The 16,047-nt window shown below is 58.9% G+C and overlaps 4 protein-coding genes across 4 annotated transcripts; 1 reads left to right on the top strand and 3 right to left on the bottom strand.

Annotated features, from left to right (window-relative positions):
• Window positions 1-1,941: 1,941 nt before the first annotated feature.
• Window positions 1,942-5,134, bottom strand: JDV02_003564 (uncharacterized protein). Its single transcript, XM_047984697.1, has 2 exons — window positions 4,844-5,134; window positions 1,942-4,793 (listed from the first exon to the last, which is right to left on the bottom strand). The coding sequence occupies exons 1-2, from the start codon at window positions 5,021-5,023 to the stop codon at window positions 2,262-2,264; spliced, it is 2,712 nt and encodes a 903-aa protein (XP_047840672.1). The 5' UTR covers window positions 5,024-5,134; the 3' UTR covers window positions 1,942-2,261.
• A 318-nt stretch (window positions 5,135-5,452) lies between these two features.
• Window positions 5,453-9,833, top strand: JDV02_003563 (uncharacterized protein). The gene has a single exon (XM_047984696.1). The coding sequence runs from the start codon at window positions 5,680-5,682 to the stop codon at window positions 9,223-9,225; it is 3,546 nt and encodes a 1,181-aa protein (XP_047840671.1). The 5' UTR covers window positions 5,453-5,679; the 3' UTR covers window positions 9,226-9,833.
• Window positions 9,286-11,880, bottom strand: JDV02_003562 (uncharacterized protein; the record flags this gene model as incomplete). The annotated part of the gene is made up of 2 exons (XM_047984695.1): window positions 9,286-10,435; window positions 11,836-11,880. 2 exons carry the CDS (start codon window positions 11,878-11,880, stop codon window positions 9,488-9,490), a joined length of 993 nt encoding a protein of 330 aa, XP_047840670.1. The 3' UTR covers window positions 9,286-9,487.
• An 801-nt stretch (window positions 11,881-12,681) lies between these two features.
• Window positions 12,682-14,925, bottom strand: JDV02_003561 (uncharacterized protein). Its single transcript, XM_047984694.1, has 2 exons — window positions 14,527-14,925; window positions 12,682-14,293 (listed from the first exon to the last, which is right to left on the bottom strand). The coding sequence occupies exons 1-2, from the start codon at window positions 14,916-14,918 to the stop codon at window positions 13,891-13,893; spliced, it is 795 nt and encodes a 264-aa protein (XP_047840669.1). The 5' UTR covers window positions 14,919-14,925; the 3' UTR covers window positions 12,682-13,890.
• Between the last annotated feature and the right edge of the window lie 1,122 nt (window positions 14,926-16,047).

Raw genomic sequence — 16,047 nt, 5'->3', positions numbered from 1 at the left:
GTGGACTGGCGCCTCGGGCCCCTGCCTCCCCCCCCCCCCACTCTCCCACTGCCACCAGCGCCCTGGGCCTGTCCCGCCAGAGCCAACGACGGGAGTCTCGCGCCTGTGTTTGGCTCCCCGCGCTTGCTTCAACTACCCGGGCGCCAGGCTCCCTCCTCAGGCCTGGATCCCAGACACTTCGGTCACGGCCGCCAACAACGAGGCCCACTGTCCTCAGCACAGAGCCTGTGACGTCGGTCATCACGTCGTCATTGGGCCCTTCAGGGCTGTCCAACCATGATGCCTGTCGCACGTGTTGCCCGGCACTCTGTCCGCGCCCCATCTCCTCCGAACCGGGCTTGACGTTGGTGTTGCTGCGCCCAGGCCCCGACTGACTGATCACTGCTGTGCCGAGTACGAAGTACATTGATTGAGTCCAGCCCAGGGTTCAGCCGGCTTGTCATCCCAGTCCGACTCACGTCACCATTACGCCGTCCATCCCAGTTTCACAAGCGGCCTCGGGCGTGCTGGGTGCTACGTGACGGATGGGGCCTCGTCCGCGTCCCGCTCGGCCTGGACCGCTTCTGCTGAGAATTTTCTGCTCATCGTTTGCTTTTTCGCCATCGCACTCGTATCTGGGCCTGGCCCGACACGAATGAGAAGGAAAGGAGGGTCGCGACTCGCCATGCTAGGGGGTGGAGGCTATCGATGATTGCTGGGGCTGTGCCAGCGCATAGCAAACTCTAGGGCCGATGACTGGCAGCCACACGCCCGCCCACTCAGTGACGTGAGAGCCACTTTGGGCCTCCACTGTGTCGGACGGGGCCGACGTGTGAGGCTGTGACCTACGCCTGGAACTCGTGCGCGACACTCCAGGTGATGGGCCAGACTGTTGCTCATGCAGCGCATTGCATTAGCACCCGCCACCAGGCCGACGGCAACTTACCCAGACGTTCTGTGGGCTCCCGTCTCGAGTCTGCCGACGAGAAAGCCAAGCAGCTCCATGTCGAATCACCCTCGGCGCCGTCCACACATGCACATAACCATCCAACCCCAGCAGCGCATCGTGGCTTCGTCCCCACCATCCGACCAACTCCACCCCCAAAGGCCGCAGAGCCTCATCGATGCTTCCTCCTCACAGGAGCTGTTGGCCGCAGTGGACCGCAAATTTAGGCAACAAGTATTACTGAGCCGGCCTCCATCCCCCCTGTCCATGTTTCTCTGCCCGACATCATCGCAGGGCGTCCCATTGTCGCGCTTCGAAACCCCGCGCGAGGCCACATCCAAAGTCGCCTCGTACGGCTCCCCACGAGTCAGACTTTAGCGCCCCCTATGTGCAGATTCCCGCGGGCGTTCCTGGAGCACGCACACACTCCCCAAGTCTTGTCGCACAGCTCTGAGGACATCCGTCAAGTTATGAGTACGAAGTAACTTGGTGCGTAGCTCTCGCCCCCACCGACCAGCCGGCAGGATGGCACGGTTCCCGACCCAACATGAACTGGTGGGCGATCAGAGAGAGACATGGCGCTCGCAAACCACATGGGCTGGTTGATGGCATGCTTGAGACCAAGGACTACCTACCACAGGGCTCCGAGGTAAACAAGGCTATCGAAAAGCCTCCCCAATGTTGCACTTTGGAGGACCTCTATAGTACACATGTACAGCATGGTCTGTTGCGACACCTCGGAAAAAACGTATGTCGGCTGTTGGTGGTTGGCGATCGCAATGCTACATACCACCACCTGCCCGCTTGCCTGGACCTTGCACTACTGGTGATGTCGTCTCACCACGCCATGACGACATGCGCTCAAGGATCCCGGAGGGCAAGCTCCCAGAGCCGAACTTTCCTCTTCCTCAGCAAAGCTCCTGGCTGCTCATGCTGTCACTGTAATGCGTTGCGCAAGAACTTGGTGTATTTGCAGTGCTTCCAAACTATTCGCGCATATGTGCACCCTAACGCCTGGGCGGCTCTCCGGCCTTCATGAATGCAACCGCTATGCAACAGCCTCAACGCGCGGTGCCCTGCCCACCCTACCCGTAAGACGCCCCAATCTCCATCCGCCTTTGCGTCATGGCGACGGCATCTTCGGTCACCGAGCCTATCGGTAGAGCACCTGACTAGTTAGTTCCCTCAACGCGCCCTGACAGGCCTCGAGTCTTCTCGCCGTCCCCCTCGCACCCCGTCACCCCCCCAAAAATAATCAGCCGCAATCGCCTCTGATACCCTCCCTTCTGGCGGCACAGCCCGGCAAGCTCGGTTGCCTGGCTAGCGATCTTGCGGCTCAAATTGCAAGCTTCTCCAGCGAGTAAGCCTCCACCTTTTGACTAATGAGGTGTCCGGTTTCTCGCATGCTCCGGTCAACGACCTCGCCTCCTGAGACGACCTTCTCCTTAGTAGGCAGCTGCTTTGTCTTCAAGCCCAGTGGCAGCAGCCGGGACTCCCTTCCGTCCAGCTGCATGGGGATAGGCTTGTTGGTGTTCCACGTCTGCCGTGCTGCCCAACCCTTTTCTGCTGTCAGACCAAATCGGACTGCCTCGCCGACCAGGCCGTTAAGCGTAACGGCCTCTTCGATCCCCTCCAGGGCGGCCGTCACCTCGAGCTTGAGCGCCGTCAGGAAGTCGCCAGCTTCTGCCTTGTCCGCCCACAACATGGCGTCGTTGAACAGCCAGCCACCAGCCCCGACCGCATCCAGGCACCGCCCGAGCAGGTCAGCAATCAGGGTAATGACTCCATCCGGCGGTGGATCATTGCCTTCTGCCTCAAAACTAGTCGGGTCGACATACAGCGTCGTCCATGCACCACGCACCAACTCAACTCTTAGTAGATAGATGAGAGCCAGTATCTCTTCGGTCTGGACTGTCGCTCGGAGAGCCTTGACCACAGACACGGCAGGGAGGCGCCAAAGCTTGGTAAAGGCTAGGGTCAACCCACGTGATCGACTGCTCGATTCGTCTCCCAAGTAGTGCTCTGTGACAGCAATCTCCCGTTCTAGGTCGTCAAGATCCATCTCGTATTTGTCGTTGGTGTCGTGCGCGTCTGCGGTCAGCAGCTTCATGCTGTTAAGCTTCTTGGCGTCCGGAATCAGGTCCATGCTCAACATGAGCGTTCGGATGGCCAGTAGTAACTCAACCTCACCCAGTTTTGTGGCCTGCAGATAGTTGAGAAGTAGGGTCATGGAAGGATCTGCCTCAGCCAAGCATTGGATCAGATCGCCGGCAAGCGCCTTGTTGTCTGCCTCGGGGCCCAAATCATCTCGGAAAGCGAGCTTGATATTGGACATGGTAAGACTTCCAGTGACGACCAGATACGTCGTCACATTGCTGTCTGGAAGGATGAGGCGTAGACTAGGTTGAGCCCCTTCAGACGCCGCGGACTCCACTGAGAATACCTGGCCGAGACCGTAGATAACCCATCGGCGGTCGACGGCAGGATATGCCTCCTCGAAAAGCCAGTTCCATTCAGGATCACTCGAGGTCTGGCCATTTGCAGTAACTCCATTCGCGAAGGGCGTGTCCTTTCGCAGCTTCATACCCAACTTCTCACGCAAGAGCTCCTCCCACTTCCCAAAGTCGTTGCTGCCAAGTAGTTGGTCGGCAGTCTGAAGGTCTTGATAATATGTTGCCAGGTAGGACTCGGTCATGCTACCCGGAACTTGTCGGGAAAACTCCATAGAGGGGACCTCGTGCTTCTGTTTCTTTGCGCGGATCTCAGTCGCAGCCCCTCGGCCGATGGAATCGATTAGGAGGCCGTCCTTGCGTCTCTTGCCGTGGCTCTTTGGTGGCTCGATCTGCACAGAGACGAGGACATTATCGACCAAAGCCACAACGAGGTCCTGGCTGCGCAAATAGGTGATGAGCTGGCAAGACCGTGGGGCTTGGCTTTCAGGTGGCAGTTCCGACAAGTCGAGTGCGCTCTTCGCGTGTATCGAGCGATATTGGTAGTTGTACAGACCGATCGATGTAGACGAGGTCGACAAGATGAAAGGTCGCGAAAGTCGAATAAAGGACTTGGCACCATCCAGCTGGACCGTTGACTTTTGCTTGGGGACAGCACTAGACAGATCGTAGATGCTGACATTGCCGGCGACAAGTTCCAGGAAGAGGCCCGACTGGATGTCAATCTGGCAATTCGGTGCCTCATTGTCGTTTCCGTGAAGCGCTCCGATGGGAATGACATCGAGAGGTATCAGCTTCTGCAATCCGGATGATGTGGCGCCCGTAGGCATGGCTGCGAGCACCACTAGATGACGGCTTGCTTGCCCTTGACTGACGCTTTTGGAAACCATGGCAACGAGGGACGGGTTCGAGTCGAGCGCCCGCGGAAGCGCACTAAAGACTTCAGGTCTGCCTTTAAACATGCCTTCCCTGAACTCAGACATGCTCCCAGACGATACATGCTGTACTTCGAAATCGTCTATGGCCCCCGCAACCACGTCCTGAACAGTTGAAGTCGAGGGAGAAGACCACTGCACCGCCAGAGTCTCGCCAGACAAGTAGACAAAGTCACCATTTTGACAAACTACCACGATGTCTCCAATGGCGGATGTTTGCGACGTCGATGAGGAGCCCGTGATGTATCGGACTGGCGAGGTTTTCAGTAGCTGGGAGAGGCTGGTCGAGGTTGTCTTGCCATCGGGGTGCACAACGTCCTTGAAGAGAGTGATCTTGTTTGATGAAGCGTCCTTTGTCGCCACAAATGTATAGCGCAAAATATCGCTGCTCTTCGATTGCCGAATCCTGACGGAGTATGGGGAGCAGGTGAATGACTCCTGAGGTGGGATGGGATACGAGGTGATGAGCCGCGATGCCGGGACCTGGACCTGTATTAGCAATTGGATCTTGGACACAGCACCTGAGGCCATACATCATATATGCTGGCCGTCTCGCCGTCGACTCCAACAGCCAACTCGGTTCGCTTTCTCCTCTTCTGGCCGTCTCGCTGGCCATACACCTCGCGCGCAGCAATCTTGCCGTCGGTATGGTCGAGCGGCCGAGGCAACGTTGCCAGAACGTACGGCCGGTGTATTCTGTACTCGGATGCCATTGTGGTGGCTTCGAGGCAATGATCCGAGACAAATATACACCCACGAAAGATAGAGTCGTAGGCCAGAATCAGCACCGAGAAGATGAACGCTGCGGCGCAACTTGAAGCTCTGGGCGCCTGCCAAAAAAAATTATTGGAAAGCGGGCCGACGCAAAAATCCGTGGTGGGGCGCCAGCGGCCCTTGTGTTCCTTCGGGTGGACAGAAGGTGCGACTAAGTGACTGAGTGGTCAAGTGGGGCACGAAACGGACGGCAGGCGGTCCAACCGAACGGGTGGATGGACGAGCGGGCTCCGCGCAGCAAGAGCGATCGCTGGACCTGACGTATCGCGGCTAGCAGCCACCGCCTGGCAGAAAGGCGCGTCTTTACGCGTGACGCCTCCAGTCCTAGCAGGAAGGAGCCCATGCTCGTGACGCGATCCTTCCCTCCACGATTTCACACATCAAGCGCAACACTCATTCACAGCGTCGACTCCCTCAGGACACCATACGGATGTCCCTGTTGCAAAGTTCAAGGTGCTTGATTTCCGGTGTTTTTATGATTCCTCATTATATATGACCATGTCGTGCCTTTAGCTCGCTGGCCTACGCCTTTCTCCAACCTCCCATCCTCGCCCATTTCTCGTCCGCCTTCACACCTACTCTCAGAGACACTCGTATGTCAATGGGCCCGGTGCTGGTCGCCACGATGGTACAGGGAGGCGTTGGAGAACGACCACCCGAAAAACTCCACCCCTTCTTCGCCAAACCCACCGGCGGTGACCCCTCGTCAGCTCCATCCTCAGACAGCCCGGGGCCCAGCTCGCACGCGAATGCAGAGGAGACCAATACTGACGATACACCTGGGGAAGACGGCCGTCAGCCAAAGCGACGAAAAACTGAGACTAGTTCCGGTCGCGACAATTCTGAACCAAAGCTTGCAAGCCGCAGGAGGAGGAATGGGGCTACTGGCGCGACCTCGATGGATGGTGGTATAGTCAGCCATTTGACCAAGCTGCAGCCAGACGATGCTTTAGTACAATCACAGTTCCCAGAACCAGTACCAGCTGTTCCGACGCCATCCGCAAGGGACACCTTGACCAAGCAACACAATAAGGGTTCCGACGCACAGCCCCAGACTTCTCAACCAACCCCCACCGCCGCCCTCCAAGGTCCTGCTAAGAAAGTCTTGAAGTTCAATCCCAAGACAGGTACCCTCGGTTCTCCACCGAAGCCGAAGCCGAACAAACGCCCGACTTTGATTGTACGATTGCAATATGGGCGAGATGAAGGAAGCCGCAAGGAAATGGGCGACAGGATCGCCCAAATCCTAGACGGAAACCTGCAAATCCCGACTACCCCGATGAAACGGCGCGCAAAAGGAGGAACAGGGTCTGTTAATGCCCTGTCTTCACAACAAGCGTCTACACAAAAGACGACTCATCCTTTCTTCAGTGGTAAGACCCAGCAAGGCGCATGTCAGAACGAGCGAACCGAAGCTACGAGGTCACCTGCGAGAAGGAACTCGGTTTTCATGTCGACACCTGTCTCACCGAGGAAGCCCAGGAACCCATTTACTTCAAGCAAGCCAACAAATATTCCTCAATTCGGTATCAAGTCGATAGGAACCAAAGTCCCGGGCGCAATGCACCCTTTATGGCCTCCTGCAGGAATGAATCATGTACGAGGACTTGACATCAAAGACAAAATCACAACGGAGATCCAACGCGAAGAGGGAGGGCCTAAAAAATTCAAGGGACATGTCACAGATGTCGGCACAGCTGAGTCAGTCCTTGCTCATTTGATGAACCGGATAGACCTCGACTCTGTGCGGCGGGACCTCCCTGCGGATGAGGATAGCTTTATGCCTGCCCCTAATGAGCTGCGTCTTCCTGAGCGACGCTTCGAAAGTGGGCGCAAGCTTCAAGCTAGAGTCCGAAAACAGTTGGCAAGGTCGACGTTGGCGAGCTTAGTTGATGCTGACGGACTGGGCCGCGATGAGCTAGCCAACGACAAGCAGATCATGCTCCATCCCGCTATTCGTCGCCACTATCTCTCTTTGGAGACGCATCTCTCAGCTTTTGACAAGTCGACATGCGAAAACGTTGCTTGGACCCAAAAGTACGCACCAGCAGCTGCGGACGAGGTTCTCCAAAGTGGCAAAGAGACAGGCCTGTTGAAACAATGGCTGGTAGCCATGAAGGTTCAAGCTGTCGAATCTGGAGGAGATATGAACGGAGACAAGTCCAAGACCAAGGCCGATATGGCTCCAAAGAAGAAGAGACGCAAGAACAAGCTGGAGGGTTTTGTGGTGGACAGCGGCGACGAAGAGAGCGACTTAGACGACCTTACGGAATGCGATGAGGATGAAAGCTTTGTTGGACCGGCTCTTCATAGGCGATCCATCGTTCGCTCCGGCGATGTGTCAAATAAGGACCCGGCCAAGCTCAAGAACACCATCGTTATTAGCGGTCCCAATGGCTGCGGTAAGACTGCCGCTGTCTACGCCGTGGCAAAGGAACTAGATTTCGAGATATTCGAAATCAACTCGAGCAGCCGAAGAAGTGGCAAGGACATTTTGGAACGTGTGGGCGACATGACGCGCAACCACCTTGTCCAGCAACACAAGGCTCAACCTGCCATGCTAGGTGAAGGGAGTGAGGGATCCAAGGACAAGCCGGAGTCTGGCAAGCAGGGCATGATGACGTCGTTTTTCAAGCCAAAGCCCGCCGCGACAAGCAAGCAACACGCCAAGAAACAATCGAAAGAAAAGGTCGAAGAGTCGGCCAAGTCGGCGGTGCCCAAGGCTCAAAAGCAGTCGCTCGTTCTGCTCGAAGAAGCAGACGTGCTGTATGAGGAAGACAAGCAATTCTGGGCCACTCTCTTGGGTCTGATGAGCCAGTCGAAGCGCCCGTTCATTATAACTTGTAACGACGAGAGCTTGATACCGCTGCAAAGCCTCCACCTCCACGGCGTCTTCCGCTTTTGCCCCCCACCCATCCGCGCTGCGGTCGATGTTTGTCTTCTCATCGCCGCAAATGAGGGTCACTGTCTCGCGAGACCTGCTGTTGAGTCCCTTTATCAGTCACGCGGAGAGGATCTCCGGGCCACAATCACAGAGCTCAACTACTGGTGCCAGCTCGGGGTTGGCGATCGAAAGGGGGGGCTCGATTGGTTCTACCCGCGGTGGCCCAAGGGTTCGGACCTAGACGAGAGGGGCGAGGTGGTCCGGGTCGTCAGCCAGGGGACGTACTTGCACGGCATGGGGTGGATCGTCCGCGACATGATTGCTGCAACGCCTCAAAAACTGCTAGCGGAAGAGGAGATCCTTCGTCAGTCGTGGGATTCGTGGCATCTGGACATGGGAGAGTGGTTCGGTACGCTGAATATGGGCGGCCCTACGAAAGCGCTGTCAGAGTCGGACGACAGGTCTCGACAGCGTCTGGCAGCCCTCGCGGCGTACGATGACATGTGCGTCGCGCTGAGTGATGCCGACACCTGCTCGGCGGGAGCATTCGGCACGATGTTGCAGGAACACGTGGATCCAACGTTGCCAGCGCTCACCAACGCAGTCAAGGACGATTTCATCATCGGCCGCTCCTTGCTGGAGGCCGAACCCGTCGCGGTTTCGACGTGCCCTCACGCCGACATGGCACTTGCCTTGCAATCTCTCGCACGCCAGACACTCTACAGTTTCCTAAAGGAATCATCTGACGCCTTGGAGCTGAGGCCGGTAGACGAGAAGGAAGCAATCTCGATACTCGACGTCTCGTTTTGTTCTCGTCGGCAAACACTGACTAGGATGGACGTGGCGCATGCATTCGACCCCATCGCGGTGTCGCCCAAAGCGCAACCCACGGCCCATCTGGATCCGTCCGTCTTCGACCGCACCATGCAGCTCATCACCTTGGACGTGGCTCCATGGGTCCGGGGCATCGTGGCGTTTGAGCACCAGCTGATGCAGGAGCGGCTCAAGCTGAGCAGCCTGCTGAGCGAAGGCGGGAAACGGAAGCGCATGCGCACTACGCGCAGCGCGTATTCTGCGCTCGAGGGTGGCGAGAGGAGGCTGACGCGAAAGGAGAGGTACTTTGGGAACAGCCTGACGACGGGATTGGTGATGCGAACGGGAGCGGACTCTTTCCAGAGTGCTCTGCCTGTGCGGGCGAGGGAGAGCGACGTGGAAGAGACGGTCACAAGCAGCCCAGCATCCGCCGGGTCGCCATGATGGGCGCACAGATATTACACATGCATGTTGCTGCGATACTTTGAGGAGCTCTCTACGGATGGGGCAGGTGTGATTTTAGAGCATGAACACATGAAGAGCTATAAATGATGCTGCATATCTTGTACAGTTTAGGTCCGGGGCTCAAGCACGGGTGCGTATTAAAAGCACTTTATGCGTCAATGCATGTCTCATCATCCGTCATCATGATGGTGGTTTAGTCGTAATTCATATCGTCGTTTGAGCGGGCACCGGCGACATCGCTTCACCACGGTGCCCTCTCCACCACGTAGATCTTTTCGTCTGGGTGCGCCCTGGACCCGTCCCTCCGGTAATACCTCTCCTGAACGTATCCCGCTGGAGAATTCTTGGGTGCCGGTGGCGCGGCGGGAGGTGGTGGAGGGATAGTGACGCCAGGGGGCGGAGGGACGACCACGCCAGGAGGGGGAGGAGGAGGGATAGTAACTCCAGGTGGCGGCGGCGGCGGCGGCGGATGAGGCGGAGGGGGAGCAGGACGACCGTGAGGGGGGGGAAGGGGATCTTCGGGTGAGTAGCCGCCCTGGGCGCGGCGGCGCATGCGCTCGTCGTTACGGGCCTCGCGCAGTCGACGCAGCGGCTCGTCCTCGCGCCGCCAGCGCTCCTCGCTCGGGGTCCGGGGTTGGATGATGCGGCCGGCGGTGCTGCGCGCGCGACGGACGTTGTCGTCGCCCGCTCCTCCGGGGCCGGGGCCGAGACCGGGGCCGGGACCGGGGGCGAGACGTCCGTCACGGAGCCCCCTTGCTTGCGCCTGCGCCTCCATCAAGCCATCGCCGTCGCCGTCGTCGTAGTAGTAGACTCTCTCGCCGCCGCGGCTGCGCATCCTCCGCGGTCGGTACCCGTCATCACCTCCTCCTCCTCCTCCTCCTCCTCGTCGCTCATCGTACCCGTGCCCATAGTCGTAATACGCGGCAGCAGCGTCTCTACTCCGGCCGCGTCCCCACCGCCGCCGAGATTCGCTCTCACGGCCACGCTCGTCGTCCTCTCCCTCGGAGCCTGGCCGCGGCCGCTGCCGGCGCACAATCTTCTCCTTGACCTGCGTCGCCTCCCACTCCTCCTTGCCGCCGTAGAGGATGCCCTTGGGCCAAAACTTGTGCGCCACGACGGCGGCGACGCCGATGCCGAGGAGCAGGCCCGCGGAGCCCTTGATGAGCCCTTCCTTCTTTTCCCTGTGCCGCTGCTGTCTCCTCGCCCTTCTCTGCTGGCTGCTGTTGTCGTCGCCGCCGCCGCCGCTGCTGGACGAGCGGGAGCGGGAGCGGGAGCGGGCGAGGCGCGACGACGGCGACGACGGGGGGGAGCGCGAGACAAAGGACGAGCGTCGTCGCGGGGGGCGGCGAGACTGCGAGCGGGAGGCGGAGTGGGAGTGCCGGGGTGGTGGCGGAGAGGCGGACGGGGAGGAGGAGAGTGAGGAGGTTGGCGATGGGCGGCGGCGGCGGCGCGAGGGATGCCGCGACTGAGACCGTGAGCGGTCCATGGCTGGTGGTACGAAGAGTGATGTCGAAGGATGAGGAGTTATGTGTTGGATAAGAGCCGCTTTTCAGGATGTGGTCGGCCCGAGGGTCGTGTCGGCCTGTCGTCTGGGTTGTGCTTGATGCCCCGTGCGTGTGCTGCGTGTGCAGGGGGGCTGTAAACTGAGATGGGTAAGGGAGAATGAGAGACAGAGAGAGTGGGATAGAGAAGAATCCCGTGGTCGTCTTCGATTTCGTCAACAAACTGTCAGCTCTGACATGGGACAATGAAGGGTCAATGGCAGAGCAGAAGTCCGTCCCGTCCTATCGCATTGAGTGCTCGGTCGAGGGAGGGATGCCCAGCAAGACGGGCAGGTCAAATCAATGACAAGAAAGAGTCCCGCGCAGAAATTCCGCCCTGTTCTGCTTTCTCGTTTCCAACGCAATGGGCGAAACACACTTGGGTTCGTGCCCGCGTCGCCGCCGCCGCCGCCGCCTGGCCGTCGTCGTCGTCGTCGTCGTCGTCGTGTGGGCTTTCTGCTGGCTTTGTTGTGTAGGATTGTGATCTTATTCGTGTGCTGTGTGGCAGTTCAACGGGGCTCTGTTCAGGTGCGATGCTCGCGTGCAATGCGCCACGCGTGTTTCGTCCTCTTTCAAGCTGCTCTCTCTGTCTCTCTCTCTTCCTCTCGTACGTATGTATGAATGTAGTCACTCTTTGGCGGCCTTGTGTTCCGGGCGCGCGAGCGCCGCGCACCACCGAGTCCGTGCTCTGCCCGCCTGCTTCCTTGGTTGGTTCGACTAGTTAGTAACGATCCGGCTTCCGGTCAATGGTTCGAGGCGATCTGACAAGAGTTCAGCTGAGGAGCCGGGATGGGGGCCCGGACGCAGAGACTTTGCGATGCGAGCGTGTGTGAGTGTGTGAGTGAGTGAGTGAGTGAGTGAGTGCGCGAATACATGAGTGAGTGAGTAACTGAGTACTAAAAGGGTCGCCGACCGACCGAAATGGTTTCCGCCCAAGGCCAAAGGCGGCGGCGGCGGCGGTGGTGGATGAGGGGTTTGATGGAAGCGAGGCGAGCAGCATAGCTGTATGGATGGATCGAGGCATGCATGCATCCCTGCTGGCTCTTACGCCGCCGGGCGGGCGGGGGCGCAAGTCGGATAAGTCGGCGGGCATCGTGGAGTGGACTGGATAACTATGGCACTGCACTGCACATTCATGTATGACGATGACGGCCCTCCCCCCATGTGTGTATCACAGAGGGCAGTTCGGTGAAAAAAAGGACCCCAAGGACGTAACTACGACTTTACAGCATGGCTGAAAAAGAAGATGCCATGTCCCCCACGGCGAGTCTGCCTCGCCGCCTCGCCCGATATACCGCCTGATCATCGCCGTCGACTTGCCTCCCCCCCCCCCCGGGTCCCACCACCACCACCACCAGCACGTTTATGCTCTCGAGAAGACTGGCGATATCGGAAATATGCCGCCCGGCGCCCATAGTCAATGGCGAAAAGGGGGGAAACTGCGATAATGCCAGGTCACCATCACCACCCACGGCCGTTTCGTTCCGACTGGCAGGATCCCCCCGCGCTTGCGACCCCCCCCCCCCTTCCCCCCTGCCTGCATGCTTGCCCGCTGGTGTTGGTAATAAGCCGGCATGAGCGTGACCGCCGGGCGTAACGAGGCGGCTCTTATTCCTGCAGTGGACCAGACTGGACACCACACACATGGCCACTTTGTATGCATGCCAATACTTCGTATACATACATACCTCATGCACTTTGCCCGTGGTGTTGTTGCACCTGACGGCGGCGGCGGCAGCGACGTCCTGTTTCCCATGGGCAGCTGCACCGCATACCTAGGCAGCATCGACATGATCTCATCATGGATTTCGTTGCCGATGCAGCTTGTGTCTCTGGCTGGTGAGGTGAGGCGGTCGATGCGGCTGCGACAAATGCTGCAGCTACATTCGTATATACTACTACTACATATCTCCCAAACTTCTGTCGTAACATTGCTACATGGACTGCCCCTGCTTTTGCCCGCTGCATACATGTGCATGTATATGCTTGTGCAGTGCAGTATGTCTGTCCCATTCTGCCACCCCGTCGGCTGGCCGGACGAGGTTTGGTGGTACAGTATAATAAGTTAGTTTAGTAGACACACCCTTGACGCCCCGTTGTGACGCCGCAACGGCAATCAGGACAACGCAAATGCAGGAGCACATTATGCTCACATGTTACAAAATCGCTCTTCCTTCCGTCCTTGCTTTCTTTCTTGCTTCTTCTGTTTTTCCCTACATGTCAGTCAGCCTCGCGGAGCCATGCAAACAACGGTTCCGAGACCACTGAACAACCACCACCCCGGGGTCCCCATGGATGGATGGTGGCTGACGGTGCGCGGCCCGCGCGACCGCATCGTCGTCGTTGTACGAGCCGACCTGTCGTCTTCTCTCCCCCTTATTCATGTGATATGTTGCCACCACTCGGCGAGGGTGTGCAGGCGCCCCCGCGGGGGGGGGGGCGCGCAAAACCTAGGGATATTGAGGGCCATGTACGAGATATGTATCATCAAGGATGCCGGTCGTCCGCCCAAAACCAACATATGTATGCCACCCGGTCTTCGTCCATTTGATGATGCCCAAGACATGTCGTTGGCCAACGACTTATCGTTTCCTTCCCCGCCGTCTCATCTTCTGCCCATATATGGATCCCCGCCCCCTACCCCTACGACGTCGGTCGGAAGAACTTGGGCATGTATGTACTTCGTATGCATCCGGTCATGGGCCTGCATGAGGTTTGGCCTTGTCTCACACTATGCGCGCATCGATGAGCATATTCTCATGCCTCCTTGCGGGTACACCAACGGTGATGATGACGTGACTACAGGACACATGATATCCTGGATAAAGTCCGTATGCAGGCAAACCTGTCCCGCCTCAACATACTTGAAAATGGTCATGGTCCGAGCCGGGTTGAAGTCCCACGCTGAGGGCAGCCTACCAACCAGCCAACTAACACATTACGGTGAGAAGCAGGATGCTGCAAGGACATGGTGTTTGAAGTTTCGCACCGCCATCCGCCACAGGGGCGCGCGTATTGCCATCATAGAGCGCAGCTAGGCAGTTTGACATGTAGGTCCGAGAGACAAGTCATTTGCATCTCGTCCCCAAGACAGAGTCCCCTCTCAGTCAACGAGGCGAATCAACCCCACGCCGTCATAGAGCGGCATGAGAAAGCTCTCCAGCCTCTCGCTCCCCGCCACGAGGTCGTTGAACTCGCGCAGGTGCTCCACGTCGCGGTCCGTCTCGTACTCGCTCCGGGCGGCGCTCGCCGCTCTCCCCGCCGCCCAGGGGTTGTCCTCGCCGTCGTCGGCGACGAGGCCGCGGCGGAGCACGTTGTCCGCCACGATGAGCCCGCCCGGGCGCAGCAGCCGCGACGCTGTCTTCTTCTTCTCCTTCTTCTCCTCCTCCCCCGCCGCCACCGGCGGCGACCCGGCGAGAATGTCCCGCAGGTAGGACGGGTAGCCCGACTTTTGCGCGTCGATGAAGATGAGGTCGTATGGCTCCTCGGGCTGGAGCTTGGCGAGGCTTGTGGATACGAAGAAAAGAGAAACGTCTGCGTTAGCTGCCTTGTCCTCTTTCTTCCATGTTTCTGCGGGACAGCAGCAGCAGCAGCAGCTCAGTCAGGGCATGGGTAGTTTAGGAAGGGAAGGCGTGGTTTTGCGAGAGAGGCCAAGGGAAGAGACACGGCGAGGGTTCAGAGGGTGAATAGAGTTCCAGGTAAGAAAAGGGTCAGGGGGGAAGGAAGGGTCTGCGTTTACGTTTCGAGAGCGTCCCCCTCAATGACCTCGACGACGTCGCCCACGCCGTGCCGCTCAAACGCCCGCCTCGCCATGTCGACGTACTCGCGCGACGACTCGAGGCCCGTCACCCTACCGGCGGGCCCGACGGCGTGCGCCCACACGAGGGCCGAGTAGCCGGCGTAGACGCCAATCTCGAGCACGCGCGCGGCCCCGACGGCGCGGGCCAGGAAGACGTGGCACCGGCCCTGGAAGTCGGAGATCATGTAGCGCCCGCGCGCGTGGTTCTCGTTGACCCACGCGTGGTAGTCGACGATGTGAGCCGGCAGCGGCGTCGAGTGCTGCCGCGCGTACGCCGTCACCCGCTCCGCGACGCGGGGGTTGGGGTACAGCGTGGACGTGGACGTCTTCATGGTTGATGATGGAGGAGGTGGGTGTTGTTGTTGTCTTGGCTTGGATCGAGTCCGAGGTCGTCGATGCGCTTCGCTGGCTTACCCTGCCTGATGCTGTGTTATACGTTCTCCCGATGGTCGTTTTCAGTGTGTGAGTTGAGTATCCCAGACTCGACCCGTGTCGAGAGACTTGCCAGTCGACAAGACGTCGCAGCACCGCCTGCTCGTCTCGAGGGCCTCGCCCCGTCCTCATATACCATGCGTTGTCGAGTCGCCTAGCCGAACGCGCGCCGCCCCGTTGAGTCACTCACTCACTCACTCACTCACCACTCACCCACCGTCCCTCCAGAGATGCCGTCTTCCATGCCCGACCACTGCGTCCCCACGAGCCGCGCAGGGCGTCAATGACACCAAGTAGCCGACTGCCCATAAGATGCAGCCGAGCCATCGATCGCCCTCACGCCTTCACCACCACGGACGGGGGGGTTTCCGGCTCCGGCTTCGAAGGATCAGCTCAAGCGGCCAATGTCGGGGCCTCGGGGCCAAACAGTCACCGCACCCGTCACGACCCCCCCAACCCAACCCAATAGCCCCCCACCCACCCAAGACCACCGTTTCCCACCGACCTACCCTGGACGTTTCAACGACAAGCTGCGATATCACGCAACAGGCATACATAGTGCCAGACGGACAGTCACGCGCGTTCTGCTTACCCTTTGACGTTGCGTGCCTGGTTCAGGGCCTGTTCGTCTGTCCATGTCATCGATCCTCCTCAACACTCTTGGGCAAATGACAAGACAAGGCACAAGGGGATGGGTGTCTGGATGGACCGGGATGGACCACAAGCCGAGGAGGATTGAGGAGAGGCGTACTTCGTACGTACGTGCGTCCGGCATGACGGGCGGGCGGACTGACTGTTCCGGGCCGGACAGGAGTCCCAAAACATTTCGTCGTCAACAACAGGCGCAGGTACTGTACATTCTACCACGAGTAGCAGACCAAGCGCAAGCAATTATTTACCCACCACGTCCCTGTGGAATTGCGCAGGATTGTCGGCGGATGAATAGAGAGTCCATCCAGCTCATCATCGGGTCACGCGTGCAGTCCGTCCCCAGTCGGTGATCGGGCATGTCCCCGGCCCTTGCACCAC

The sequence above is a fragment of the Purpureocillium takamizusanense genome, chromosome 3, assembly GCF_022605165.1.
Source record: "Purpureocillium takamizusanense chromosome 3, complete sequence".
Classification (NCBI taxonomy): Eukaryota; Fungi; Ascomycota; class Sordariomycetes; order Hypocreales; family Ophiocordycipitaceae; genus Purpureocillium; species Purpureocillium takamizusanense.
Note: the sequence above shows the minus strand (reverse complement) of the source record. Positions and strands in the feature narration are given on the sequence as shown.